General features: G+C 55.3%; 8 protein-coding genes across 8 annotated transcripts; 5 read left to right on the top strand and 3 right to left on the bottom strand.

Annotated features, from left to right (window-relative positions):
- Positions 1-2,624: 2,624 nt before the first annotated feature.
- Positions 2,625-5,431, top strand: INS49_008014 (uncharacterized protein; the record flags this gene model as incomplete). Its single annotated transcript, XM_043168759.1, has 2 exons — positions 2,625-4,377; positions 4,434-5,431. 2 exons carry the CDS (start codon positions 2,625-2,627, stop codon positions 5,429-5,431), a joined length of 2,751 nt encoding a protein of 916 aa, XP_043026439.1.
- Positions 5,432-6,164: 733 nt separating this feature from the next.
- On the top strand, positions 6,165-7,240 carry INS49_008013 (uncharacterized protein; the record flags this gene model as incomplete). The annotated part of the gene is made up of 3 exons (XM_043168758.1): positions 6,165-6,470; positions 6,505-6,875; positions 6,937-7,240. The coding sequence occupies 3 exons, from the start codon at positions 6,165-6,167 to the stop codon at positions 7,238-7,240; spliced, it is 981 nt and encodes a 326-aa protein (XP_043026438.1).
- Positions 7,241-8,937: 1,697 nt separating this feature from the next.
- Positions 8,938-11,383, top strand: INS49_008012 (uncharacterized protein; the record flags this gene model as incomplete). Its single annotated transcript, XM_043168757.1, has 7 exons — positions 8,938-9,199; positions 9,284-9,503; positions 9,610-9,742; positions 9,806-9,890; positions 9,962-10,892; positions 10,946-11,062; positions 11,116-11,383. 7 exons carry the CDS (start codon positions 8,938-8,940, stop codon positions 11,381-11,383), a joined length of 2,016 nt encoding a protein of 671 aa, XP_043026437.1.
- A 5,693-nt stretch (positions 11,384-17,076) lies between these two features.
- Positions 17,077-18,048, top strand: INS49_008011 (uncharacterized protein; the record flags this gene model as incomplete). The annotated part of the gene is made up of 1 exon (XM_043168756.1): positions 17,077-18,048. The coding sequence occupies one exon, from the start codon at positions 17,077-17,079 to the stop codon at positions 18,046-18,048; it is 972 nt and encodes a 323-aa protein (XP_043026436.1).
- Positions 18,049-19,515: 1,467 nt separating this feature from the next.
- On the bottom strand, positions 19,516-20,682 carry INS49_008010 (uncharacterized protein; the record flags this gene model as incomplete). The annotated part of the gene is made up of 3 exons (XM_043168755.1): positions 19,516-19,536; positions 19,608-20,601; positions 20,660-20,682. 3 exons carry the CDS (start codon positions 20,680-20,682, stop codon positions 19,516-19,518), a joined length of 1,038 nt encoding a protein of 345 aa, XP_043026435.1.
- A 386-nt stretch (positions 20,683-21,068) lies between these two features.
- On the top strand, positions 21,069-21,635 carry INS49_008009 (uncharacterized protein; the record flags this gene model as incomplete). Its single annotated transcript, XM_043168754.1, has 3 exons — positions 21,069-21,167; positions 21,226-21,338; positions 21,401-21,635. 3 exons carry the CDS (start codon positions 21,069-21,071, stop codon positions 21,633-21,635), a joined length of 447 nt encoding a protein of 148 aa, XP_043026434.1.
- A 242-nt stretch (positions 21,636-21,877) lies between these two features.
- Positions 21,878-22,448, bottom strand: INS49_008008 (uncharacterized protein; the record flags this gene model as incomplete). Its single annotated transcript, XM_043168753.1, has 4 exons — positions 21,878-21,892; positions 22,074-22,208; positions 22,294-22,364; positions 22,427-22,448. The coding sequence occupies 4 exons, from the start codon at positions 22,446-22,448 to the stop codon at positions 21,878-21,880; spliced, it is 243 nt and encodes an 80-aa protein (XP_043026433.1).
- A 408-nt stretch (positions 22,449-22,856) lies between these two features.
- Positions 22,857-25,935, bottom strand: INS49_008007 (uncharacterized protein; the record flags this gene model as incomplete). Its single annotated transcript, XM_043168752.1, has 3 exons — positions 22,857-24,583; positions 24,634-25,065; positions 25,116-25,935. 3 exons carry the CDS (start codon positions 25,933-25,935, stop codon positions 22,857-22,859), a joined length of 2,979 nt encoding a protein of 992 aa, XP_043026432.1.
- Between the last annotated feature and the right edge of the window lie 299 nt (positions 25,936-26,234).

Raw genomic sequence — 26,234 nt, 5'->3', positions numbered from 1 at the left:
AGAGTCTGGCGAGCATGCCCGGGGCAACTGCGCCGCCACGGCACCGCCAGACTCTCTTTACCAACGTGTCATTTCTGACAACTGGACGGAGCTAAGTAGATAGGCCGCAGGCCACATGTTTTGTCTAGTCCCAGCTCATGTGCCTCTTCATACCGTAAGCTAGCCCAATGGTGCTGCTTACATAGCATCGGTAACCTAATGCTTGAGCCCTCGAGGTAGCCGCTTGAGCAGCCCGGGAATGGCGGGATCATCTTGCCCATTGTCAACCCGGCAGATAATACATCGTTAGGGAGGTCCTGCACTCGTTGCGAACGCTGGTCCGATGACAAGGGCAGTCGACGAAACACCACCCCGGGCCACGCTCCTGCACAAGGTGGCGACGACGACACGCTGCTGGCCGTGTGCGATCTGCCCGCCCACCACTGATTCCCTGGAAGCCGGGGGAGTTGCAGCAGTACCTTTTGCAAAACTCTTGGCCACCCATCTTCTGGGTGCCTCGATAACGCACAGTGTGCTCTTCTCCTTCCCCGTGTCCAACTAGGCAAATCGGACGACGGTGACTGAATTCCTCAGCAGAAAGGGGTCTGCCGGCTCGGTTTACCGTCCCCCAAAGTGCCCTTTGTATCGAACGAGAGAAAGGAGTTGTTCTTGTTACGACTTTTCGATGAAGGATCTTCCTCTTCAATCTGGATTAAATGAACCAACAGCGACAGGGTGCTCTCGCTTGGGGGGCCAGGGACTATCCAGACACAAAATTCCTCAGTCAGTGCATGACCGGCTAAGTGTCGGCGTCTAACCCCCCTGATCTTCCTTGTTACGACTTTTATCAAACTCGCCCGCCATCAAACGGCCAAATCCAGATCGCCCCCACATGATGACGGCGGTTGGATGATGGCACGCCCGGGGCGGACATGAGGTATGAGCCGGATGAACCCGCGTAACCGAGAGATCTTGCCGGTGGCTATGGCAAACTGTCAAGAAGAGCGACGGCTGTGCCATCAAGCTCTGACATTGCACAGTTCTGTGGCCGACCACGTTTGACACGACCACTCGATTGCACGGGCCATTGGCACTTCATTTGGACACACGAGGCCACCTGGACTCTGGCATGATGACCTCTGACCTTTGCAAAGCTCTGATGGTGACCGAACGGTGAGGGGCAGAACGGCGTGAGCGTCTGCCAGCCCAGCACCACTCATGGTCACGGTGGCAGCATCGGTCTCGGGTGCTTCAGTGATCCCTTTGGGAAGTCATTTGATCTGTGATTCAAACTCGGCACGTTTGGATACAGGCGTGGAATGTCGGTTAAGCCTCTCTGCCTTGTTGTCCGAGTGTTCATGTGGCACTCTGTGGCGCTCTGTGTTGATTCAAACTCGGAGGGTTGGGTTGTGAGGACGTGCGACAGCTCTGCTCCTTTAGCTCGAGTGCTCGACAGTGTTTGTTCTCGATTTGAGTTTTGTGGCGTATTGGATTTCCTTGTCTGTCTCCTCTTTTGTCTTCCCGGGGTGGCTGCAGCCGTGTTCGGGCCGAGTATGACAGCAGTACTCTCCCGTTGCCTTTGTATGACTTGTCGACAGCTGTTGGCAGCCCGCCGAGAATGTCAGCTCGGTTGTGTGGGGATCCGGCACCCCTTTTCTCGCTGGTCGCGATGGAACCGAGTGTCTGTTTCGGTGCATGATGCAGACGCAGTCGAGCAGAAGTTCTCACACTTTGCGGGACGAGGCCTGCGAGGGCAGTGGCCGCCCAGCACAGGCGTCGCTGCTGCTTCCGTCTGTGTGTTGAACAGCTGACTGTGCGGGCGGAATGATCAGTTCCAGCCTGCGACAGTTTGGGCAGCTAGACAACAAGACATGCGGCGCGGAACAGCGACCCCAAAAAAGGAAATGCGTCTCTAGGTTGGCTCTGAGCCCTGCAACTGAACCTCCCAAGAAGAAAGGGACAGTGACAGGGAGTCAGGTTCCCAGGCAACACCGCTTGGAGGTCTAGAGGCCGACTTCGATGCCCATGCTGTTGGAGGTTGAGGGGGTGCGGATGTGGCAATGCGGGAAGAAGGATAGGGAGGTGTGTTGCGTGCGAGTGCATGTGTGTGTGTGAAATGAAGGTGGGAAGAAGGTGCAATCTGGTGGATCAAGGGAGATGGCTGTCATATAAAGATGGCCTGTTAGCGGGCGAGCTAGTCTCGCTTGCGTGATAAGCTAGGCAGTGCCGCTTTCGACGGGAGATGATGCTAGCGTACATGGAAGATTGGGGGTCAAGTGCCAGCAGGAAGGCTGAAGGCTGGATGTGGGGTTGGGGGTTGGGGTTGGACAGCTGCGGGAAAGAGGTGGGGTTGGGTGTGGGGTGGCCCGTGCTCCACTCTCAGTCTTGGTAGGCTACTTGTCGGATCCATCGGTGGACGGGCCCTTGGATCACCGTCTTACGTCGGTCTTTCCTCTCTCACAAGCGCCGTGGTCCGATCCGACAGCTCTTGGGACCAACAGGCAGAGAGACAAGCTGAGCCGAGTCGTGTGTCCTGGCCTTGCCGCTCTGCCGGCAAGCATCATGGTCTGTTTGGCCGTTCGATAATTATACCCCCCATATCATGTGCAACAGCTAGCTGCCAAAAAAAAAAAAGATCGTCAACCATGGATTCCGCCGCCTTGGATCCACGCCTACGCAGCCCTCACGATTCCTCATCAATATCCGTTTCCGTCGCCCCGGCTGCGTCATGTTCGTCCTCGTCCTCGTCCCGGTCGCCATCTAATTCAACTCCTACCTCTACCTCCATCCCTGCCCCAGACCCAAACCCAAACCCAAACCCCACAGCCAGCGGGCCCGGCTCTGGAATAGCGGCCATCGGGGATACATACATCAACGGCTCCGTCCCGGGCGCGGGCCAGGTCGGAGCTCTACAAGCCGCCGCCCCTGCGCCATCCTCTGCCTCTACTCATACCCCAAGCAATGTCCCGTCTCCCGAGCTGCAGCGCATGAGCCAAGGCGTCAACTTCCACACCGCATACTCACAGGCACCTACAAATGCACCTGCACCCCCCCTCCCGGCTTCATCCGCCACAGCCGCCCTCCCTGATGATTCTGGCGATCATGACAACTCGGGGGCCGATCCCAAGAAGGCCAGGGCCTGTGAGGCATGTCGAGGCCTCAAGGTCCGCTGCGAGCCTGTGGCCGAGGACCCTGACGGGGCATGCAAGAGATGCGCCAAGGCTGGACGCAACTGCATCATCACTCAGCCCACCAGGAAGCGCCAAAAGAAGACGGACAATAGGGTGGCCGAGCTGGAGAAGAAGATTGATGCTTTGACTGCTACCTTGAGCGCTACCAAGGCTGGCCAGGCTGGCACCTCCCTCTCCGCTCATCCTGAAGCCGCCACCGGGTACTACGGCGCACCTGGAAATGGTCCTCCCAGGAGCTGGAACGTCGTCGATGGAATGTCCAGTTACGGAAATAATGCAGGACACTCACAGGGTTCTTCATCTTACAGCGCACCACCAGCAGCCCTGGCCGGTCAGAAGCGGAAGCACACTGAGTTGGCTGAAAATGGTGGCGACGCTCCAGCATTTCCAAGGAGCCATGAGTACCCTGATCTCGTTGATCGCGGTATCATTAGTATCAACAAGGCGGCTCAGCTATTGGATCGGTACAATTTCCAGATGGCGCCTCATCTACCCGGTGTCGTCTTCCCTCCCCACCTGACCGCCGGCGAGCTCAGGAAAACGAAGCCAGTCCTGTTCCTTGCCATCATGGCCGCTGCTTCTTCTGGCGCTCCCGAAATACAAAAAGTCGCTGTCAGAGACCTCATGCAGACTTTCGCCGACAGGATCGTCATCATCGGCGAAAAGAGCATCGAGCTGGTCCAAGCCTTGACTGTTGCCGTTATGTGGTACTGGCCACCAGAACACCTGGAGGAACTGAAATTCTACCAACTTGTGCACATGGCCATGATCATGGCCCTCGACATGGGCCTGGGAAAACGCAGACCCAGGGGTAGCAAACCAACCCTGTGGGGTGCACAACCTTCCAAGAGGCATCCTCAACCAGACCCAACCACCATCGAAGCCAGACGAACCTGGCTTTTGTGCTACTACTTGACTGTCAACACGGCCATGGCTCTGCACCGACCATACCTGCTCAGATGGACGTCGTTCATGGCCGAGTGCATGGACATTCTCGAATCTTCACCAGAGGCTGCGCCCACGGACAAGTATTTCTGCCATCTCGTGTGGACGCATCAACTGGCAGAAGAGATCGGCTTCCAGTTTTGCATGGACGACCCTTCCGTCTCAGTCAACCTGTCAGATCACATGACACAGCACAGGATCAGGAGCTTCGAGCGGGAGCTCGATAAACACAAGACACAGGTTCCAGCAGAGCTGATGCAGCGTACGTGCGATCGTTCACCTTCGTCTGCCAACTCTGGATTTGCTAACATTAAACAGCATCACTTAAGCTCAGCTTCCACACCTTGAGCCTATATGTGCATGAGCTTGCTTTACAGACGGACCCGGCCGATGCCTTCAAGGAACCGTTCCCCTCCGAGAACGTCGTCAATAATACAGCGCTGACTCCAGCCTATACCAGCGCCCTGGCGGCCTGTCTGACGGCGATTGATGGGATTTTCGACACATTCTTGGGAATGGACCCGTCCAGTATACGGTGTCTTCCCGTGTTCAACCTCGTACGGGTGTCTTATGCGACGGTCATTCTCATCAAGATACATTCCGCCGCCTCTAATCCCTCGTCGGACCTGGGGAAGGTCATTGACAAGGACAGCCTGAAGGTGGAGCAGCATTTATCGAGTCTGGCTGAGAAATTCCGTCTTATTGCCGCTGATGACAAGAACCACCCAGCTTCCAATTTTCTTACTGTTGTAGTCATGGTGCGGTCTTGGTTCCTCAAGTTCAGTCAGGGCCAACTGAAGCGTGGCGCCGCCACAACTGATACCTCGACGACTGTGGCAGGGCCAGGCCGAGCAGACAATACTGCTCAGGCCAGCAGCAACCCTTTGCAGCTTCTATCCGAAGCGGCCACAAACAATCAAGCTGCTGTCAGCGGACTCCCGCAGAGCGGCAAAGACAAGACGGATGCCGGCACGGCGTGGAGCCGTTCCTCTTCGAACGAGGCAGATCCAAACCAAAAGACTAATGGTGGTGGAAACAGCAACATGCCGCCACCTCCTAGTCCTCAGGCACAAGCACATCCTCATCAACACGGCTTTGTCGGCGGCACACCTGCTCTGTGGCTCAACTTCGGCTCGGACTTGGACCCCGGCAACCTGACTGACGGGTTCACGCAAGCTTGGAATCTGACCATGGAAGGCCTCGGTGACGGGCCGAACGGCCTACAGGACTTCTACAACTTTGCACTCGGGATCCCTGACCCGCTACTCGGCCCGGCTGGGGCCCAGATGCCTGGCCCAGATACGTTTCAATCTTAGGGGTGGCACATACAGCATGGATTGTGTCTGATGGGCAATTTTTCGTATGTCATGATGTGGAGCTTAGGCGATTGACGCCCGTGTCTCCGAATGCTCGACTGGCGTGGCCTGCAATGCTCTCTGCGAGGGTTCGGCTTAATCTAAGCAGACCCGTTTCAACAAGACTGACCTCGAAAACCATATATTGTACGATTGCGCGGCGGTGTTTTTAGGCTGGGGGTGCTTATTACAGCATATATCTTTTGCAACATCACTCTAGCTACTTGTATTTTTGGAGCATTGGACTTGCGGGGATCATAAAGTAGGCGCATTCTGGTGCAAGATGTTGAAGGCGTCTCTCTTGACGGACTTCATCTGCCATACTGTAAAAGGCTACAGTGTGGTCAACTGGGAAGCAACGAGGTTGGGGTAATATGGTCGATTGGCCAGAAACAACTCTTCTCATTAACGAATCACATGTCCATCAATCAATGCACGACAGGTCTGGGATTGTCCCTCACTACTTTGCTCACCGTTTCTGTTCTGAAACTTAAACTGTCGAGGTCATTAACGGGCAGCTTCAACACGCCGCGTAATAAGCGCATTGCGTGATCTCCCCCGCCAATGTGCTTTGTAATACGGACTCCCTTCATACATCTGTATGCTCTGAAGCTTTCAATTCCTGGGGGTTGATCAGGGTACAGGTCAACTTCCATCATACGAAAGTAATTATTTGAGTCAGCAAGTATTCACAATGAAAGTGGTAAACTACGCCGCCTGGATCCCGTCCCACGGCGCCCAGCTGGAGGTGGCCGACGCACCGTTCCCCGCCGACATCGCCGACGACGAGGTCGTCATCAAGAACAAGGCCGTCGCCGTCAACCCGGTCGACTGGAAGATCCAATCAGCGCCGGAGCCCATTTTTGACATTAAATATCCCTACATCCTCGGCTCTGATGTCGCAGGCGAGGTCGTTGGGGCCGGCGCAGCCGTGAGGCACCTCAAGAAGGGCGACCGCGTCATCGGCCACGCCCTGGGCCCTCACGTCCGGCGGCGCCCCGTACGGCGGGTTCCAGCTGTACCCCAAGCTCAAGGCCGTCACCGTCGCCAGGATCCCCGAAACCATCCCTTTCGAGCAGGCCGTCGTGCTGCCGCTCTCGGTCTCGACCGCCGCCGCGGGGCTGTACCTAAAGGACACGCTGGGGCTGCAGGTCCCTTCGCCCCCGAGCAACGGCGCGGGCACAGGGCTAGAGAAGCAGACGAAGAAGAAGGAGACACTACTCCTCTGGGGCGGCTCGTCCTCGGTCGGCAGCTCCGTGGTCCAGCTGGCCGTCGCGTCCGGGTACGACGTCGTGGCGACGGCCTCGCCCGCAAACTACGGCTACGTCAAGTCCCTCGGCGCGACTTACGTCCTCGACTACCACAACCCGGACATCATTCCCATCCTGACCGGGCTGCTGAGGGCGTCGGGCGCCCGCCTCGTCGGCGTACGACGCCATCGGCCTGGACGCCACGGTGCGCGCGAGCGCAGCCGTCGTGGGCGCGCTGGGCGGGGGCAGGGTGGCCAGCGTCGGGGCCGCGCCTGAGGATGCTGGGGGCAAGGGTAAGGGTGTGGCGGTCGTGAGGATCGGGGCGGCGAACCTCGTGGCGAGGGAGCCTGAGGTCGCGCAGGCGATCTGGGGGGAGTATGTCCCTGCTGCACTGGAGGCCGGGACCTTGGTGCCACGGCCCAGGGAGCTGGTTGTTGGCCGGGGGCTGTACTTTGTCCAGAGCGGTCTGGATACCAACAAGGCTGGTGTGAGTGCGGCCAAGGTGGTCATTACGCTCTAAGGTGATTGAACGCTGGGAAAGCGCATGGCTTGACTCTATGAGATGTCTGCTGGGACACTGGCAAAATTCACTTCCAGCTATGAGAGGTTGATATTTTCAATGGAAGTGAGAGGAAAGTCAATTTGATTTGACTGTCTGATCTGAGCCCAGATATTATTTCTCCTACCATCTCAGCCACAATTCTGCCTGAACGCCGTTAAGGCATATTTCCTAAGGCAGACAACACATTCGAGACCGGATTTGCCGCAGGGTCGCAACAGTGTGAGAATTCTAATCCGGAGCAACTTCCCATGATATGACAGAGCCTAGCCTGGACGATTTTGGCTGCTTCGTGCAATACGATGAGATGTCTTCCTAGGCAGTTTTTTTTTTTTTTTTTAAAAAAAAAAAAAATCCGGCTGCTGCATATTTGATTAGTGACACTTCTGCATAGGTAGACAGTACGGCGGTTCGTAAAGCCGTGCGCGCTGTTTCTCAGTGTTTCACTAGTCCTCAATACTATTTGACTCTGGCTTCCTCATTCATCAATAGAGAGCCGGTGAAAACCTTCAGAGCTTGTAGGTGGACAAGACATTACTCAAGTGACATATACCCGTACATGACTTCTTCATTAAGCTGACCTTACATGCCCAGCCTGTTGTTGAGGCACTCCACATCTTGTAGAGGAATCAGTCATGTTCAGCCTGTCAATACTTACATTTGACACAACTGTGTGCCTCTGATCAGCTGGAAGCAAACGTGCAAGGTCCCTCAGTTTCAACAAACTTTGGCCTACGGCCTCAAATTGTGCCCTTCTTTGATGACTCAGACAGAAAAGTTCAGGTGGCACCGTATGGGAGACGGAATTAAATCCATTGTTATCTCTCATTTGTGCAACAGGGGTTGGAGGAGAACCATCAATGAAAATCAAACTTCTTGTGCCAACAGCCCACCGAAAGTAGAGCTATCATTATCTTGCAGATCGACTCTTTGCATTAGGTCGTCTCATTCCCCGAGGTCAGACATTATAGCCTCAGCCAAGAAGCAAAGCACTGCCACTCTTTGTTCCCCTCAACTTTTATAGTAGAAAGTTGTCCAACAATTCATACCCAGTTCTGAGTTTCTCTCTGTTTACCAACCTCCTTTTGCTTCAAATCTGCCATTCTCATGCCATTAATGTCATAGCACTTTCACTTTCATTCCAATAGTGCAAGGAAGCCTGGTTGATCTGACTGAGAGATGAAGTCTGGTCTTATAGTTACCAAAAAGCCTGTATGTCTATAGTATTAAGGTGAAGTATACTCAACATGATCAGTTTCCTCTGACCCATGGCAAGATCACCTCATAGTCACAGATCATACACAAATCTATGAGTTGGAAAGAATGAACTTGGAGAACTTCATGAAGTGATGAGCACAAAACCAGGAGGCTTACTTGAATTACATGAGCCAAATGATCCTCATTCAAGCAAGAGCAGCACAGCCCAGGCATGCTCTGTACTTACAAACAGATGGAATAAGTTTTCATCCCATGTAAACCAGTGAGCACGTTGTGAGCTTACATGGCTTTCCACCTTCACACCCACTGAGCCAAAGGTGAGTTTCGACGACCTGCCTTTCGATCTTTTCTGATCTCTTGCACCCAGCCGTCCCGACTCCCTCCCTCAACGCCGACACCACCACCACCACAGCACATCGTCTTGATCATCGGGCATCATCATGGCGCCCCCTAAATCATATGCCGAGATCGTACAGGGTGCGCGTCGTGCTCCTCCTCCCCCAGCGCCGCCCCTCCCAGTGCTGTACCCGTCCACCTCATCCTCGAGGACGGTGGAGGTGGCCGCCGCCACCGAGCAGCAGCCAGAGCAGCAGCAGCAGCAACAGCCACAGCCGCAGTCACAGTCACAGCCGCAGCCGCAGCCTGGTGTCGGTGGTACTGCGACCAGCCGATCTTATGCGTCGGCTGTCAAGGGCAGCCACAGTAAGTTTCTGCGAGCTTTGACGAAATGACGGCGACATCATCCCCTGAACCACTTTCTTTCTTCCAAAAACTGACCCCATCTAGGCCCACCACCACCTCCTCCACCTCCTCCACCTCCGCCGCCGCCGCAGCAGCAGCAGCAACAAAGACAGCCAACACCACCACCGCTGTCGCCATCACCACCACAAGAACCATCGCCATCACCACAAAAGATGGACTACAAGGTCTCAAAGGACCTTCCGGCGGTGCCTGCGCCTGCGCCTGCCCCGGCGGCCGCGAACGCACCATCTGGTGCGAACGCGCAGTAAGTACATTTCCTCAGTTTTCGCGTCACAGTTTTCCCACCCCAAGCAGTATCTCAGTCTTTTATATGTTTCCTTCACGATGAGTCACTAACGGCGAAATCTCAGCCTCTGGGCAAAGCCCGACGGCCATGACCTGGTCGTCGTCTGCGGGAAGAACGGGTGGATGGTCCACCGACATGTTCTGGTGGGCATGTCGGAGGGGTGGATGGAGAAATACCTTCCACCAGCGAACGACGATGTGAGTTCTCTGGAAGACACATAACCTCACTAGCAAGGCCACGAGAAGCTGACGCATAAGCAGGGCACTCCAGTCTACTGGATGCTGGACCCTGTTGCCTGGAACCCAGGCAGACTTGAAGCGATTCTTCGCTTCATGTACCTCGAAGGTATGTCTGAAATGGACCTGTCAGTCACTCTCAAACACTGTTTACAGCCAGCTGACTCTTCCTTGTATTAGAGTACCCGGGGGGTCGTTACGACCCCAAGAAGCCCTTGGCGACGGAGTGCATCATGCACAACGTCGCCCACTACATCGCTGGCGCTGCTGTGCTCTGTCGTCCAATGATGGACTATGCGCTCGACCGTGTCGAAGAGGCAACGGCCGAGATCGTCAAGAAGCTGCCCAGCCTCCGACACGCCCAGCTCGAGAGCTTCGAGTACGGAATCCGCATGGCGCTGCTCAACATGTACGCCGAGCCTGACCAGTGGCGGATCCGAGCACTCCGCATTGTCATTGGAAAGCTCATGGCCGCCTGCTTTCACATCATCCTCCAGAGCCCAGGCTGGGCTCAGAAGTTCGAGAAGCTCTGGGGCGCCCTCCGAGTCCGCGTCGTCGCTGACCACAAGTGGCTGTACCAGGCGGAGCTGTGTGAGAGAAACGCCGTCATCATGTACGGATTCGAGAACATGAGGATCCTCTGGGCGAACTATCGGGGCGGAAATTGGCAACCTGCGGACGATCTCATGTTCCCAGAGGACCAGGTCGACACCCTGCCAAAGCCACCACCCCAGTCCCCTCCCTCCACTCCCCCCCGCAAGAAGAAGATGTCCAAGGCCATTCCCATCATCAGCCCTGGCGGAACGATCGCTCCCCGCCCCAGTACCATCCCTCGCGGCCGAGGCAGAGGACGAGGTGTGCCCACCGGGCTTGTCGAGCCAGCCCCTCAACCTGCTCGTGGCAAAGGAAAACAAGTCAAGAAGGCCCAGGGCCCCGAGAAAGCTGCTACCGGGCCTACTGAGGAAGCTGCACCATCGTCGACCACCAACGCGGCACCAACTATAACCCCTGGAGCTAGCAAAGAAGGTGGCCCATCTTCCGCCGCCTCTCGAGACGATCCATTCGCCTCTGATGCCGCCAATATTGCCTACTGGGCTAAAATCGCTTCCCAGTCCAACTTCCCTCTTCCCGATCTCGGTTCCCCCCCGCAAAGCGGCCCTTCAGCAAGGCGTACCTCATCTCCCACCCGCCCGTCGTCTTCTTCATCGGCGCTGTCCGCCACCGCCGAGCCTTTCCTCCCAGGCGGACCACTGCATTCAGCCGAGTCTTCCGCCCGCAAGCGTTCGTCTTCGATCACCCAAGCAGACGCCCAGACCTCAACCGACTACCTCGAGTCCCCCGTCCCGCCTGGCCGAACTGTACGACATCGATGACGATGAGCTGGACAAACACCAGGGAAAAGGCAAGGGAAAGGAGGTTGCAGGCCCCGCCACACCTGGCTCGTCATTCAGCCACAGCGAGGGTATGGAGACGACCAGTGAGCCGTCCAGCCAGCAGCAGGCCACCGGACAGATGACGCTCGACCTCTCGTCCCTCGACTTCAGCAAGAACGACGACGAGAAGACGCCGTTCTGCCTCACCCTCCCACGGAAGCCAGAGTGAGAATGACATCTGAGTCTGTCACCTGCTTCACTCCGCATTATCATTACCTTTACGCGAAGTCTGAACGACCTGCCGAACAAAGAGCGCGGTATCGACATCGCATGTGTTTACAGGCTCGAGTATGCCTCCGCACGACGACGTCACAACGAGCACGGCACGGCACTGCATGGCACGAGCACTTTCTGCATTTTTGGGAGATACCCTGATACCCTTTCGACTTTGATTTTCACTTTCAGAGACCATCCTTCTTCTGCTTTCGCCGACAGGAGGCAAGCAGAAATTGTGGCTGCGGTCCAGCCAGCTTTGGAACGGCGGCATGACTGTGATGCTGCTTACGATTCTTACGACGACATTTTCTGCTGCCTTTCGACTGCTCTCCTGCGATCTGACTCACTCAACGAGAACTCATGCCTGCAACCTTCCCGCTCGATTTCACGGATATGATCATGTTTATCAGCCCGATACGGCCAGGCATTGGGGACCAGAGACAGAAAGGAAGAAGCAAGGAACATGAGAGGTAGCATGTTTTGATTTGAGCATTGGCGACGTTGAGGCCACGTCTGTTTGGAAATACTGGCCGTTTTATGACTCTGAACGTCGGTCTTCACGAAAAGAAAGGGGGGCGAAAATGAATGACTGCATTGGTCTGGAGTCGATGAAAAGCAACTGAATGGCATGGCATGGCCTGCCTGTTGTCTTGATTTTTGGTTTTCGAGGTTCGTTCAGGTTACAGGGACGGAAATACCACCGTTTGTTTATGACGTTTCCAAGGGAGACATTCTGGCGTTTGAGGAGGACATTTGGATCAACCACGGTCGGTGCGTTGCCGATGTCTTTGGAAGGGGATCCAATGTCTTGTTTGTGAATGAAGTTTTCCATTATTCCGAGCTGATGAGGTTCAAAGTGTGAATGTGCTTGTGATACGAATGACTGACTGGCCGTGTCCGTGAGCAAGATGCAGTTGGCAATTAGAAGTTTGTTGCCTGCCTGCTTGGTCCAGTATCACGAAGAAACGCCTTGATATTAGGATGGCCTTCACGCCATACGGCGTGTCACGGTCAATGGGGCGGTCTAGTATAGCGAACCCGGCTCACATTTCTTCTGTTGGGTCCAAAAGGACGTGGGCGAATTGGTCAGGGCGTAAACATGTCAGGCATAGCAGCAATCATCTTTGCGGAAGGCGGGCTCATCCATCAAGACGTCTAGCAGTTGACCGTGCACGGCGAAATGGAAAATGTGATACAGAGTGCAGTGAAAGCTCTCGTGGCCATAGACCATGCTCTCAGTTGGCTTGTGCCTTCGTATCTATCCTGACCCTGGTCTGCGTAAGCTCTGTGCGATAGACGTATTCGTCGTAGAGAAGCGCCTCGGAGATATTAAAAGTCGAGTTATTGAGGTTACTTTCTCGCCGCCATTGAGACAAGCAGTAGCTCCAGGGGTCGAAGCTTGCACCGGAATCTTGGGTCGCCTTCCCGGATCAAACACTACATCTACGGAGCTGAACATGTCGTGCATGTTTGACTCAAAATGGGGTTCCTCGAAATCGGTTCAACAACACGCCGTAGGAGGATCTGTGTATCCCAGCAGCCTCGTCAGCTGGTCGCGTGCCCCCCATTCTACCACAAAGCAAGGCCCAATGGCAACGATGGTTCGTGTACCGAGATCATGGGTGAAACCTCATCACTGTCGGTGCTCTGTTGCTTTGGCCGTCGGCCGGATCTGATCTGTGCAAAGGCAAGATGCAGGATGCCACCTCTAGGCTGCGTGTGTGGTCGGGAACTCGGGGATTAGTGATGATAAGCTTTCTGACAGGTTTGGGGCTGGCCACTGGGCCGGAATGCCGTGCCAATGGGCCAAAAGTCAATTCTGGAAAACCGTCAATGCGAGGGGCCGTGTCGAACAAGAGAACAGAACAACAAAAACTAATTCTACTGGAACGGCCCTATGGCGAAGACAGGCCCGTCCGCGCAAAGACACTCGTCTCGTGGGCCAGATATGATTCTGGCGATGAACCTTTTCCTCTCGCCGGAGAGATTCTGTCCCGGGGTCCCGCTGCGAGCCCAAAGGCTTACTCGATATTAGCTGGTTTCGAAAATGGACAGTTAGAATGCCATGTGCGCGGCGCCAACGTCAGCTCACGTAACCTTGATAGCTACCCTCCGAGCGTTATGCTTTTTGGCAGGGCGTTGGGTGGTTGTCGCAAGTCCGAACCTTGCGCGGTCATGCTTTTGTACGACACCGGGCGACAGACGGACTTTGAGCTGAGGACCGGCCTCGTCGTTCTAGGCCTCTTGCTGCAGGACGCCATGCTCCAGCCTCGAGCATCTAGAAAGTCAAAGCACCTTCCACCGGCCATCGTCGAGCTCGGACGTGGCACTTGTGATATCGGCCGTGTTACCTTGTGGAGGGGAGGGTCGGCGCCGACGCCTCGCCGACCTGCCTAGAAGAAGAGGGCTACGGAAAGACATCTGGTCATTCTTGGCCCCACGCGCTTGAGAATCGGCAGATATATCAGACCAAGAGAATCGAGTCAAGCGGCCTTGGTCTGGGATGCTTGGACGATGCCTGCTGCCAAGCTCGAGCCAAGTTCGAGAGGGCCCTGCTCTTCTTGCATCTGGAAGCCTGCACTATGCACAATGCAGAGGCAGAGTAGACGAGTCACGATGTGCAGGCTGGAGAGGGGGCGGGCTACTAGTAGAGTGTACAACAGAGTTCGCTCCCCACCGCAGGTTTCAGGGGCGCAGGCCAAGGCGACTGTGTGCTGAACGTAAATACACACACACACACCTCTATGTGGAGCGGCAGGCGCGTGGCGAGAGTTGCCCTCGCTGCTATCCCGCAAAGGGCCTCGGTAGGGCACAAAAGCAGCACTGCCACGAGGATGGGAGGCAAATCAGACGCCCGCCCTCGAACGGTACAATAGAGGAAGGTAAGGCTCAGTGGGACAGCAGCCCTAGGGCCAGCCTCAGCCAATGTCGTCCTGGGCGCATTTCCGCCCGTAGGTGGTCTTGAGACGGAAGGCAGTGGCACGACGCAACCTATATTAGGCGGAGGTAGTCATTGGACAACCCGTGCATGAGATGGTGTGGGACGTGCAGACTAGTTGTGCAAGAAAGATGGTAGAGTATGCAGTATGGCTTACAGAGGACCACGTTAGGGCGGCCACCCAGACGCTACCCACTCGGCTCCAGCCTCGACGAATTGTTGATGTTATAGTCTACCATAGTCAGCAATGCGGACGAACGAGTCTATAGTCTACTGAAGCAGGCTAATAAGTTGGCTCGATCCAACATGGCGCCACCAAGACCTTGGAATCCCATCGAGCGGGCAGAACGGGCTAGAGGGTAGCTGCAGCGCTACTGCACTGGACTGACAGGCCAACGGCGGGTGCTGCCACCTGGTGGAACCCCAAGACCACTAGTCTAGGTACCTGGGTGTCATGGCATATGTAGGGAAAAGGGTGTTTGAACAAGATGGTAGCGCAGCCGAAAGCACCAAGGAGATTATTATGGGGTTCAAGCAGCTGGCAGTCCAAGCCCGCGAGCTTGTTTCAAGCCAAGTGGCACACACGCTCACGAAGGACCACTTGGCATCAAGCAGATGACCCATGATCGACAGTAGCGGAACCTTGATACCGAAATGGCGATGGATGATCGATCGGGGCATGAGACGGGTCTGGCAAAGGACGGTGAGTTGGCAGCTGGCAGGCTGGCGGGGTGGCCGCGGAGCCGGAGACCGGTCTGGCTGTTGACTGTTTGATCGTGTGCGACGGAGTGACGTGCCAGCCCGGACAGCAGATCGACGGGAAGACACTCGCTACTGTGACGGCTGTGAGCATGGAAAGGGACGCGTCTGATGAGATATCACTGCTTGTTGCAGAGGACAAAAAACAAAAAGGATCAGAGGGCTTGCTGTCTGACAGTGAGACAGACAAGTGGGCGGCGTCTGGTGTTGGTTGGAGGACCAGACTGCCAGCTGCAGACCAATTCAGACCAGACCAGAAGGAGGACGGACCGTGATGAGGAAGAGGACCAGGGCCCTCGTTGGGACGGTCGAAGGCTGAAAGAAGGGAAGGGGATCAGCCCCGGCCAACCCTCCCTTTCCTTATCGATTTACCCCACACATTAGACTGATTCGCCAAACGCTCGAGATTGGGCCCACAGTGACGTTTCCCCCGCGTTTGCACAGAAGGATAGCCGGCACTAACGGCCTCCCACCCCCTGCTAGCGCCGAAGCTAAGATGCACGGACGATATCACCTCATACGCTCAACTATCTTACCAGACGCCCTCATTGGCCTGTGGCGGTCTGCACCCTTCGTGAACCCATGCCGTCCAGGGGCACCCATCCATCCGTTCCGCCTGCATTCCACTGAGATCCCCGTCCTCACTGCCTGCTTCCATCCTCCTCCTCCTTCTCGACAGTCAACCCAGTCAGTCGTAGTCATCAGGCGTCAATCGACAGCACGACCTCACTGACTTGTCCAACAACCATCTTCATTCCCCTCCAAACCAATCTCATCTCTCCTTTTCTTCCCTCTTCCCCCCCTTCGCACACCTCATCATCTCGCATTTTGCAACCAGTTCGACCATCCACTTTTCACGCACCAACCATCCAAGCAACCCATATTTCTTGCCAGCTCCAGTCCTTTGGTGCTCCGGTCCTTCAGTCCTTCAGTCCACCAGCGCCCTCATACCTGCAAGAATTCCAACCACACATCGACACTTGTCCCTTGGCGTTCCAGTCTCGTGCATCAGCCGTTGAACCCTGGATTGCGCGTCTTGCATCGCAGAACAAATCAACAGGGGCTCATCACAAGTCAGAAAAGCCGACTGGCATCTATCTGTCTTTCCCCACAATCTCAGCACCAAATCTCAGGGGGGATCTTGCCGACAGATCCTTTTCACGACACCTCTCCACCAGCACACAGCCAACAGCACACGGTTCCACTCTTTTCCTGCGGTGTCTTGACTCCTGTCTTGACTCTTTTGCCAATTCTCGCTTCAAGTGGTTGATACTCCGGCCGTCACGACCTGGGGCTCACGGCGACTCGTACTCGTTGATGACGAGGAGCTGCTGCGTTTAAAGCAAAGCCCCCGTTCTAGAAACCCGCCTCGAGAGGCCACCTTTTCTGCGGACCCGCCTACGCCACCAGGTGACGGAGTTAGCCTCGCCCGAATACCACGGGCTTCTCAGCTGATTGAATCCCGACTCTCCTTTCTCGTCAGTCCACCAAGGGCCCTTCTCGCATTTGTTGTTGTGCTTCGCCTCATCCCGTCTGCCCGTGTCTTCGACCGCCTTATCAGTGGGCAAGACAAAGGAGAGACATTTCGCAGCAAACCATCGCCCCCCGGTCGGCTCAACCACGCACATTAAAGCACAGGCGATCCCTGGCTAGCCTCTGAGCTCATCGTTCGACCCTGCAACGGGCTACGCTCTGGCGCCGCCTCTGATTTAGAACACTCAACATATTGACGTTTCACTCTCCACTTTACTCTGCTTCCGGTGTCGCACAATCCTCGAACCATCCACTACCAAAATCATATCAGGCAATCGTCCCATCGCCGCAACTCGAGCCTCGCCGTCGCCTTACCCTTACCCACCACCTGCATTGTGCCCCTCCGTCTTGCTCCTGTGGCCCTTTGATATAATACTTCGTGCCCTGAGCAGTCAGTCCCACACACTCCTTCCAAGATGTCTTCAGATACTCCCAACTCCAACAACACCACCAACTCCTCCAGCTACAACCAGAAGCCTCCTTCTCCCCCGCCCGCCGACATGCAGCACAATCGCCGTGGTTCCGTCACTTCCGCTGCCTTCGCCAACCTCTTCCAGCGGAGCAACTCCACCACCGTTGGCACCCCTGTGTTCCCTGGTGCCATCACGTCTGCTGCCATCAACGAACAGCGCCGGAGGCTCTCTGTGTCCACAACTTCCCTCGGACTGTCGGGCACTTCGCCGACTGGCAACCCTGCCTTCAACCGCCGAGCTAGTCTGTCCACCAACAACTCCGACTCTGTCGATGAGAACGCCATCGAGGAGGAGGACTACTCTTCCACCTCCCGCACTGCTCCGGTCTCTCCCTTTGCTCGTAGGATGAGCTTCGGAGCCTCGGCAGCCATGCGTCGCCCTGGCGGTGGCAGCCCTGGAACAGGCAATGGTAGGCCTAACACTCAATCTCCTGGTGATGCCAATTCTCCTTCCATGCAGCGTCGGGGCACTGTTGCTGGGCCTCTCCCCCCTGCCGACAGCGCCGCCGCGTCTGCGACGTCCTGGAAGTCCCAATCTTCCACTGCGCCTCAGGCGAAGCCAAGCAATCCAAACAGTTCAAGCAATACAACACGTCCCAGAGCCGTTTCTGACTTGTTCTCCGCTACTCCAAAAGACCAGGGCTTCAACTGGTCGGAGCAGCTTAGGTCCCGTGCCGAAAGCACCGTTGCATCGGGCCAACGCCCTTCCTTCTCTTTCGCCTCGGGCATGACCGGCTCGCCTCCTCGCACTGGCGCCGTCGCTCCCCCAAGCACCCATGACCGCAATAGGTCTGTGTCTGAGATGCCCGCCCCGCCGGCACAGACACCCAAGCCTAGGTCACCGCCGCGGGACACCCGCCCCAAGCCCGACGCCTTCCAAGAGCGGATCCTGAAGGGAGACTTCTACATGGATTGAGAGCAGAGCGTTTGTACACTGCGTTACAGACAAGACGACTATTGCGATCACAAAACACTGCTGTACGATTGAGCGAAGGCGGCGTAAAAGGGACCAAAAGGCAGGGTTTGTCCATGTGTGCATATCGCACTTCTACCACTGCATCGCGGCGGCGTTTCGGAAGCACACCAGCTTTCTGCGATAAAACACACTCGCTCTGGGCCATATTTGAGCTCTAATCGGGGCGTCAGGAGTCCTGTCCCCCCTTCCTCGGCCAAGAGGCTCGGGTTCCCCGTTTTTGTCATGGGGTTTTATCACCACTGGACCAAGGTCTCTCTTTGGAACGGACGCTTGTGTAAGGTTTATCAAAAGACTAAAACCAGAACGTTGGCATGAGAGAATAAGCCAAGATCGGGCCGACGGGGCGTTTCAACGGTTGCTGTGCCGGCGTTTGTGGTTACACCCATGGTCGACACCGTGTGCATGGTTCAAATTGAAGGGAATAGGCACGGCAAAAGGGCACTGCTCAACTGAGGCATTGGGCAACATGTGATGTTTAACTAGCTGTCTACAGCATGCCGGAGGCTTTGTTTGCAGAGGAGTTTGGCTTCATTGCAGAGCTGATCTGTGGGGAAATGGGGGGATTTACTTGGCGGTTCTGACTTTGGGAAAGGACAGAAAGGTGGTCCAGTCTGGCGTTCCGGTACCTCACCAGATTGACACACACTGGCTTGTTGAACCAATTGTTCCAAGCTCGAACTGAAATGAAATGAAAACTGTAAAATTAAGAAATACACTCTGTAACTCATTTCACGTGCCAGTACAGTGAGACGCATTTGACATGCTATTTTGATTGGCCCGCCTGCAGAGCATATAAACATGAAGCTCTAGTACCGTTGCTACCGCGGTTTCGTTGGGACTGGTTTGAGTGGCTATGCTCTCCCTCTATCTCTGTATCTCTATCCCACCAAATAAACGCCCAAGACTCCTGGCTCATCAAAGTAGCTCCCACGAATGGGGCACGTTCCGTGAGGCATGCAAGACATTTCGCCTTCCCCCCTGTTCCGGTCGCGCCCAATGGTGACGTGCCTGGCGTTCCCTTTCCATACGCGGACGTGGCCGGTTATCGAATGATGATGGGGACAATGGAGATGCAATGCAACTATGTCCCTGGCGCTCGTCGACCAATCCCTGTCCGTACAGCAGGATAGACAGGGCAGACAGACATATGCGCGACCCAGCGCCGTGCCTTTCTGCAACACCACGACAGACGCAGTGGCAAGGGCCACTACATGCGTAGCGCGGCGCGCTACCCACGCACGTACACACACATCGCACGTCTTTCTGGACCGGAACCGCCCGCTCTTGGGGGACCCGACGTGTGCTCTGACCCGCGCTGTGGCACTATTTTTAAGGGGCTCCCGAGGTTGGGGAGCAGCGGCGGCCGGAGTATTTCGCCATGGTTCGGTTTGCCTCGGATCCGCTTCCTCAGGTCTTGATCATGAATATCTAATGGGTAAATTGTCAGCCAATATCCCGACACGCGCGGCTTACTCCGCCTCAAGGGTTCTATAATTTACCTGGTTCAGGGCCGCTTGGTCCATCACGGCTGCGCGCTTCTGGGCGATGAATCTGGATCTGGCTAGGTGTCGCGTAGGAATAGAGGGTGTTGAGGTTCCGCTGGCGGTTGGTGTTGACGTTTCTGTGGGCTGCGGAGTGGAATCCTCCTTCTCCGCTTTGCTCTTCTTCTTGCTCTTCTTTGACTTTGGATCTGATGCGCCCGCTGCATCCTCGCCGTCGTTTTCGAGATTCGCTTTCCTGCGCTTCTCCTTCTTCTCTTTCTTGGCCTTCTTGCGGTCTGAGGCGTCCTCATCGGCGTCGTCTGGGCTCGAATCCTCGTCCTTGTCTGAAGCATCCTTCTCTTTCCTCCTCTTCTTGTCCTTCTTTTCTTTGCGTTTTGATTTCGAGTCCTCGTCCGCGTCCTTGGACTTGCTTTTCTTGGATTTCTTCTCCTTCTTCGAGTCCGACTGCACACCCTCTGCATCCTCGGCCTTCCTCTTCTTGCTCTTCTTGTCTCTCTTGCCGGCTTCACTGGACTCTCCGGAAGTCTCCTCCGACCCAGGGACGTGCGCAGCTTCTTGGGTCTTGTCCTTCATTGAGTCTGCCAATTCCTGAACCTTATCACCGACTAGCAACCCGCCGTAGACGAACGTGACTGTGCCCAGTTTCCGGTGCAGGTACTTGTTGATCTTCAGGTCCTCCCTCTTCTTCTGCTCCTCACCCAGGGACTCCTCACTCTTCCCGTTCAGCCTGGACAGCAGGTCCTGCAGCGCGTCCAAGCCCGTACACTCACCGCCCTGGTTCCGCTTGGCACCAAGTCCGAGACTATCGTCCTTCAGCACGGCGCGGATGTGAGAGGCGTTCGCTGCGCCGTAGTACTCGGAGTGGGAGGCATTCTCTGCGCCTAGGTACTGGCCCGGCGCCCAGCCTTGAGACCGTAGGATCTTGTGCCCGAATGTGTCGGTGTTGCGGGACCAGGCGGTGTTGTTGGGGTCCTTGGCCCATTTCTTCTTGCTGCGAGATTTGTTAGTATTTAAAACTCGACATTCTTCCGGGATGAACGCCGAATTACTTTTTGGTGCCGGCGAGACCCATGGTGGAGGCGCTGGGTCGGATTGGAATTGGATCGCGATGTGCTTGCGAGTTTGGATTTGGGAGTAGGATGTCGGTTTGTCGCTTTCCCTTTGAAATTTTTGGGGCAGAATCCGAGGAAGGGACGCCCCAATCCGTGGGTGGTCAAGTTGCCTGCCGCCTGCAATTTGCAATGACCACTAAGAAATCGCCGACGCCGGCCCGAGCAAAAGTTACCAGGCATGAGAGACTGACTTAGCCTCATGCCTTCAACCTGCTGCCATTAATTCAGCAACAGCCGAAAGAATAAGTCTGGCATACTCGACTGAATTGACCCTATTATCTGCTCATAAAGACAAAACTTTGTTCTTGAACATTTCCATCCATCGTCAAATCTCACAGCATTCAACATGCCTGGCAAGAAACGACCTGCCGCGGACCAAGGAGACTCGTCCGAGGACGAGATCAACGTGGACCTGGTGATCCAAACCAAGGCGGAGCTGGACAAGGTATTGCTGCCAGTATCTTGTCTTAGACACCGTCGTTGACTTGACTTTTCTCAACCAGATCCGCAAGGACCGTGAGAAGAAGCGAGCTCAGATACAGGCAGACCTTGACAAGAAGCTCAGCGGCCTGCGCGCCCGCATCAAGGAGAGCGCCGAGGCTCACGCCAAGCAACTGTCAGGCCTCCAGCTACGCTCATAATGTTTGAACAAGGCAGGAGCTGACTCCTCTCACACAGCGGCGACGTCCACAAGCAGCAGGTGGATGAGCTACTTCAGGCCATGGAGGCGAGGGACAACATTCTGGTGGCGATCGGTGAGAAGCTGTCTGAGATGCAAGAGAAAGGATCCAACCTTGCCACACATCTTGGACAGGCCTACGGGTACAGAATGAAGAGGCTCGAGGGCCTCACCATGCCTGTGGCGGAGCATCGGGTCCACGACAAGAACAGGACCAAGGTGGACGCTGCTTGAGTGGAGGTTCCTATCATTGTAATGTTGGGTGCGACTAATCCTGAGCAGTAATTGGGGGCTCTGTGTGGATGTTTGAAGGCGTTCGGATGTCGTGATACTGGGAAGCCGGATGGGGCATGTGGCTGTTTGATGATACCAGTTGCTATTTCGGAGGCGCTTGGGAGACGAATTGCTTGTCGTGATCAATTGACACCCAATTACAGGACTTGATGTCGTCAGAATTATGCTTTTGTATTGATCTCTTACTTGACGCTCGCCTGCATCATTGAGCGGAGTAATATTGGTCTCTGCGACCACCCGTCAGTCTATGGTAATTGCGCCACCGTGGTGTTCGGACCCGAACCGTCGTGCTTCTATGAGGCCGGCCGTGTCCACTGTACGCCTGCGCTCTGTTGTTGTACATTGTGTAATGTTCCCAAGCCGGCGCAGTGGTCATACTTCAAAGCCGAAGCCCTTCATGCAAGATCGGTACTGGTCGATGGTCGATTGGCAGTCCTTTGCCGGGTCGGCGGCGTTGGAGAAGAGCATGCACTCGTCGCGTTTTGACTTTTCGTCCTTGCAGACACAGCAGGGCTATAACGATGAGCAACGTCAGCACATCCGGTGACGACAAAGAAGAACGGGTATCGTGAGTGTCGCGGCAAGAGGGTGGACGGACCTTGGGCTTCGAGGACGCATCGGAGAGCGCGGGTGCTGGTGGCTGCGCAATTGCCGCCGCAGCGGGAATGGCTGGGTGATCGGTTGTTAGCGAATGTCGCGCAAGGTTGCGCTCATGAGCGTGCAGTGCTTACGAGTAGACACTTGCGATCCCATCGTGACTTGTTGCGACAGGATAGGTCTTGAGCGAGTGTTGTTGTCACAGGAGTAGAAAATCGTCTGTCGCGAGAGATGATTTCGATGAGCTCACCATTTGCCTGCCGTTGATTTGTAAGTGCGCCGGGGGCTTCCGATCTGGTGCCACTCACTGCTAGGACTAGGATCCAGGGGGCTGCTGTGGCCAACGGCAAGGATCCCATCTACACGGTAGTCCAGATTCTGGATTCCAGGGTTTGTTTACTTCATTCACTCTGATTGTTTTTTTAAAGTTCCAACTTACTTGTTGAGCAAGAGTTGGTTAATTCTCACCAACAGCAAAAAACCAAGGACACGGAGAGCCCTACTAGCATCACGATACTGAGGCCAGCCGACGAGAAGAGGGCATCAGCTAGGGAGGCTGTCGCCTCAACCGATCATCTCGCCCATCAGCAGCGCTCTATGCATGTCCATGCCCTCCCTGATCCTGATCAGAACACCCGCAGCCAGCATCTTGACATCATTTTCCTCCCCTCCGTCCTCCCCTCCGTCCTCCCCCCTGATACCGCTGAATATTTGGGCAACCCACTCCTGCGTCTCGACGACCTCCCTCGGCATGCCCTGACAGATGTCCCGCATCCTGTCCCCGTTGACCTCCAGCAGCGTCAGAAGCGCAAACAGGACCGCGTGCGTGACGCCCAGGTCCCCGACGGCGTGCGCACGCACGCTGCTCCCCAGCAGCAGCTCCCACAGCTCCGCCGTCATGTCCGGCAGCGACAGTGTGCTCGGCCCCGCGGCGTGGAGGAGCAGCGCCAGCGTCTTGACGTAGAGCGACAGCAGGAAGGGCTGGAAGACGATGCCGCGCGTGCGGCCTGCTGTCGAGCGCGCTGCGGATTGGAAGCGGGCGGTGAGTGGGAAGAAGAACGAGGTGGCGATGAGTTGGGCTGTCGTGTTGGGGATGGCTCGGACCCGGGGCTTGGCCTTGGACTTCTGTGCCGCTGAGTTTTGTTGTTGGTCGAGTCGCGACTTGAACGTTGACAGCTTCAGGGCGTCTGGCCCTGTTGCTGAATCTGCTGCATCAGCCGCCAATGGCGCCATGAAGTTGGAAGTGAGCGATTTTGATATGGTGTCCAAAGCATTGGGCGGCAGTGCCTTGAGAGATGATGACGAGGCAAGTTGATTTCTCGTGGCCGCATGCTCCACGTACAGCTTCTCCATCCTATCAGGTAGCGTCTGAGATGGAAACGATGCCGCTGCCGTGTACTCAGAAATCGCGTAGCCTGAGATCTCGCGGGCGCTCAGGCCCAGGACGGTAAGTACTGAGGCTCTCTGGGCCACCGAGTAGTCTCCGCTGAAGAAAGTCCGGGCGAACCACGGGCCCATAGATTGGGGCTGGGCTACCAGTATGGCAATCATCCCCTGCAGCTTCAGGTCGTAGAAGTTCTCGAGGTCGAATTTGTCCTGAATACCGACTAAAAGCGAGGCAAGCTCTTCAGCATGCTCCTTCACCTCGGTTCCAAAGTTCGCCTTCCGCCTGATCAAGGTCGGTGCCGTCGTCAGGGCCAGCTTTTGGTGATCATAGCCTTCAGTGTCCCGAAGATATGTGATAAGGTTTCTGATGTACACGGGTGCCTTCGGCTTGTCTCGTCGTACTGTTTCCGGATCGTCATCGGAGTCAACCTCGTCGTCGTCCGGTTTCGTTAGGGGTACGATATCGTCATCCTCTTCCTCGTCTGATTCCACCTCTTCAATAATGGCTTTCGCCTTGCTGGTAGATGGTGCTGGAGTCGGCGCTGGTTTGGGCTTCCGAGCAGGTGGTGTGGTCTCTGGCCGAGCGATCTCGGTCGGGCTTTGTACCGAAGCCAAGGGCTGAACGGGGCCAACAACATCCGATGTATCTACCAAGCCCTTGTACCAGAGCGCTTCTTCCGAGGTCGTCTCCTCCATGTTGAAATTGAGTTTCTTGTCGTCCTTGTGCGCCAGCTTTGAAAGTGCCTCTCCAACAATCATCCCTAGCAAGCGGGCGCGGGTTTGAGATGCTTCCAATCTCTTGGAAACCATATTCATGAACGAGCCTGATCTTACGATCAGGGATACCTTGACCGATGCTAGCCTTTGGAGGTATCCAGCGCTCAGAAGAAGCACTTGCGCATGCACTATGACCTGTCAGCACTCCCTCTGCGACATAGAATACTATCTCGCATACCTTCTTGCTGCAGAACTGGGGTATGTCTGATGTACAGGTAATCTCCAAACTGGTTGAGGCTCTTTTCGAAGACAGTCGCAATGCTGTCTCTGTCTGATGAAAGAACAGCCAGAACTGCACGTCGAATACCGACTGTGTCACCAAGTCCGGCCCCGTTGGCACTGGTCAGCCATGTGACCAAATGAGACAGATATTTCGTATCATCCGCGACGAGTGACTTGATGATACCAGCAGCTGCTGATATCATTGTCTGCTCTTCAGATGAATTGCTGCCATTTAGTGAGTTGAGGTGGACGTCTGCGATGATCTTCAAAATGCTGAAGAGCAGAGTCCGTTGTTCCGTATTTGCGAGGCCGCCAAACAGGTCAGAGATATGCTGGGCTTCTCCAGAGTTGTTGACTAAATCTGCAAGTAGAAGCTGAACTCCAATATCTGTAGTAAGTTAGCAGTCATGATCAAGAAAAAAGATGTTGGTGACATACCAGAATATCCCAGGCGCAGCGCCTTCGACAGCAACTCTGCCAATAACTTCTTCTCCACGGGACCCTCTGCTTGTTTTGACCACGAGATGATGTTACGGGTAAGCCACTTCGTATACTCAATTCCGTCGGAAACCCAAACGCTCTCGCCCTTGTTCTCTTGCGAGATGAGGGATTCAGCTTCAGCAGAGAAAGAGATGGTACGGCCACCAGCGATGACATTGACAAAGTCCCTTGATAGAATGCGTTGCTTCACGTCGTCTGCTGTTGCCGACGTATTGGCCCATAAACGTGATAGACTGTCGTTGCCTCCTAATATCGCACACAGCAGCTCTAGGGTGATCCTCAGGTTCAACAGCACACCCGAGCGTTTGACCTCTGTCGCCTGCGACTTCTGCTCTTGAGCGAGAGTTCGCAACCGTAGCAAGATGGCATTGAGACCCGCAAGATTCCGTAGACTGTCCAGTAAGAGTGCCAGATCTGAAGCCTCACCCTCCGAAGATGGCTCTTTAATTACGGCCCAGTAATTTGGTACGATCTCGGTGACCAAGATCTGGATGATCCTGGCGGCCTCAGGTCCTGGAGCTCCAATGTTGAAATGCTCACCCGCTGGCCCTCCTTTGATGACAAATCCCAAAGCTGATGTTAAAGTATCATAGTCAGGTTCGTGGTTCAAGGCCTCCACAATGTCCTGAAGAGACGCTGGCTTGAACTTCGGTGTCGATGCCGGCCTGGATGATGCCTGGACTTTCTGGAGAAGAGTTTCCTCGGTGACTTCGGATTTCACATACGTCCTGCTGACAGGGCGAAGAAGTTCGTCCATCTCTTGTGTTGATTTGTGAAATTCTCCTCCTACTGGGTAAGCCCCCCGAGTAAGGTGATTTGTTTGAAGTGGCTTGTTGTTACCATCTCTGCACAGTCTGCGATGCTCTTGTGGTGGCGTGCAACCTTGGCTATGATCGAATCCCCTTGCTGCCTGTTGTTGCTAGTGCCTTTTGTTGCTAGTCTTTGTGTTTTCTGGCTGTAAACTTGGCAAATCATGAAGCTGCATACAGAATAGCAACACTAACCTGGTGCTTTCGTGTTGTCACTGGGTGTGTTTGTGAATGTTTCAAGGACTGA

Source organism: Diaporthe citri (assembly GCF_014595645.1).
Source record: "Diaporthe citri strain NFHF-8-4 chromosome Unknown scaffold_3, whole genome shotgun sequence".
Lineage (NCBI taxonomy): Eukaryota > Fungi > Ascomycota > Sordariomycetes > Diaporthales > Diaporthaceae > Diaporthe > Diaporthe citri.
This window is presented reverse-complemented; position numbering and strand designations above follow the sequence as displayed.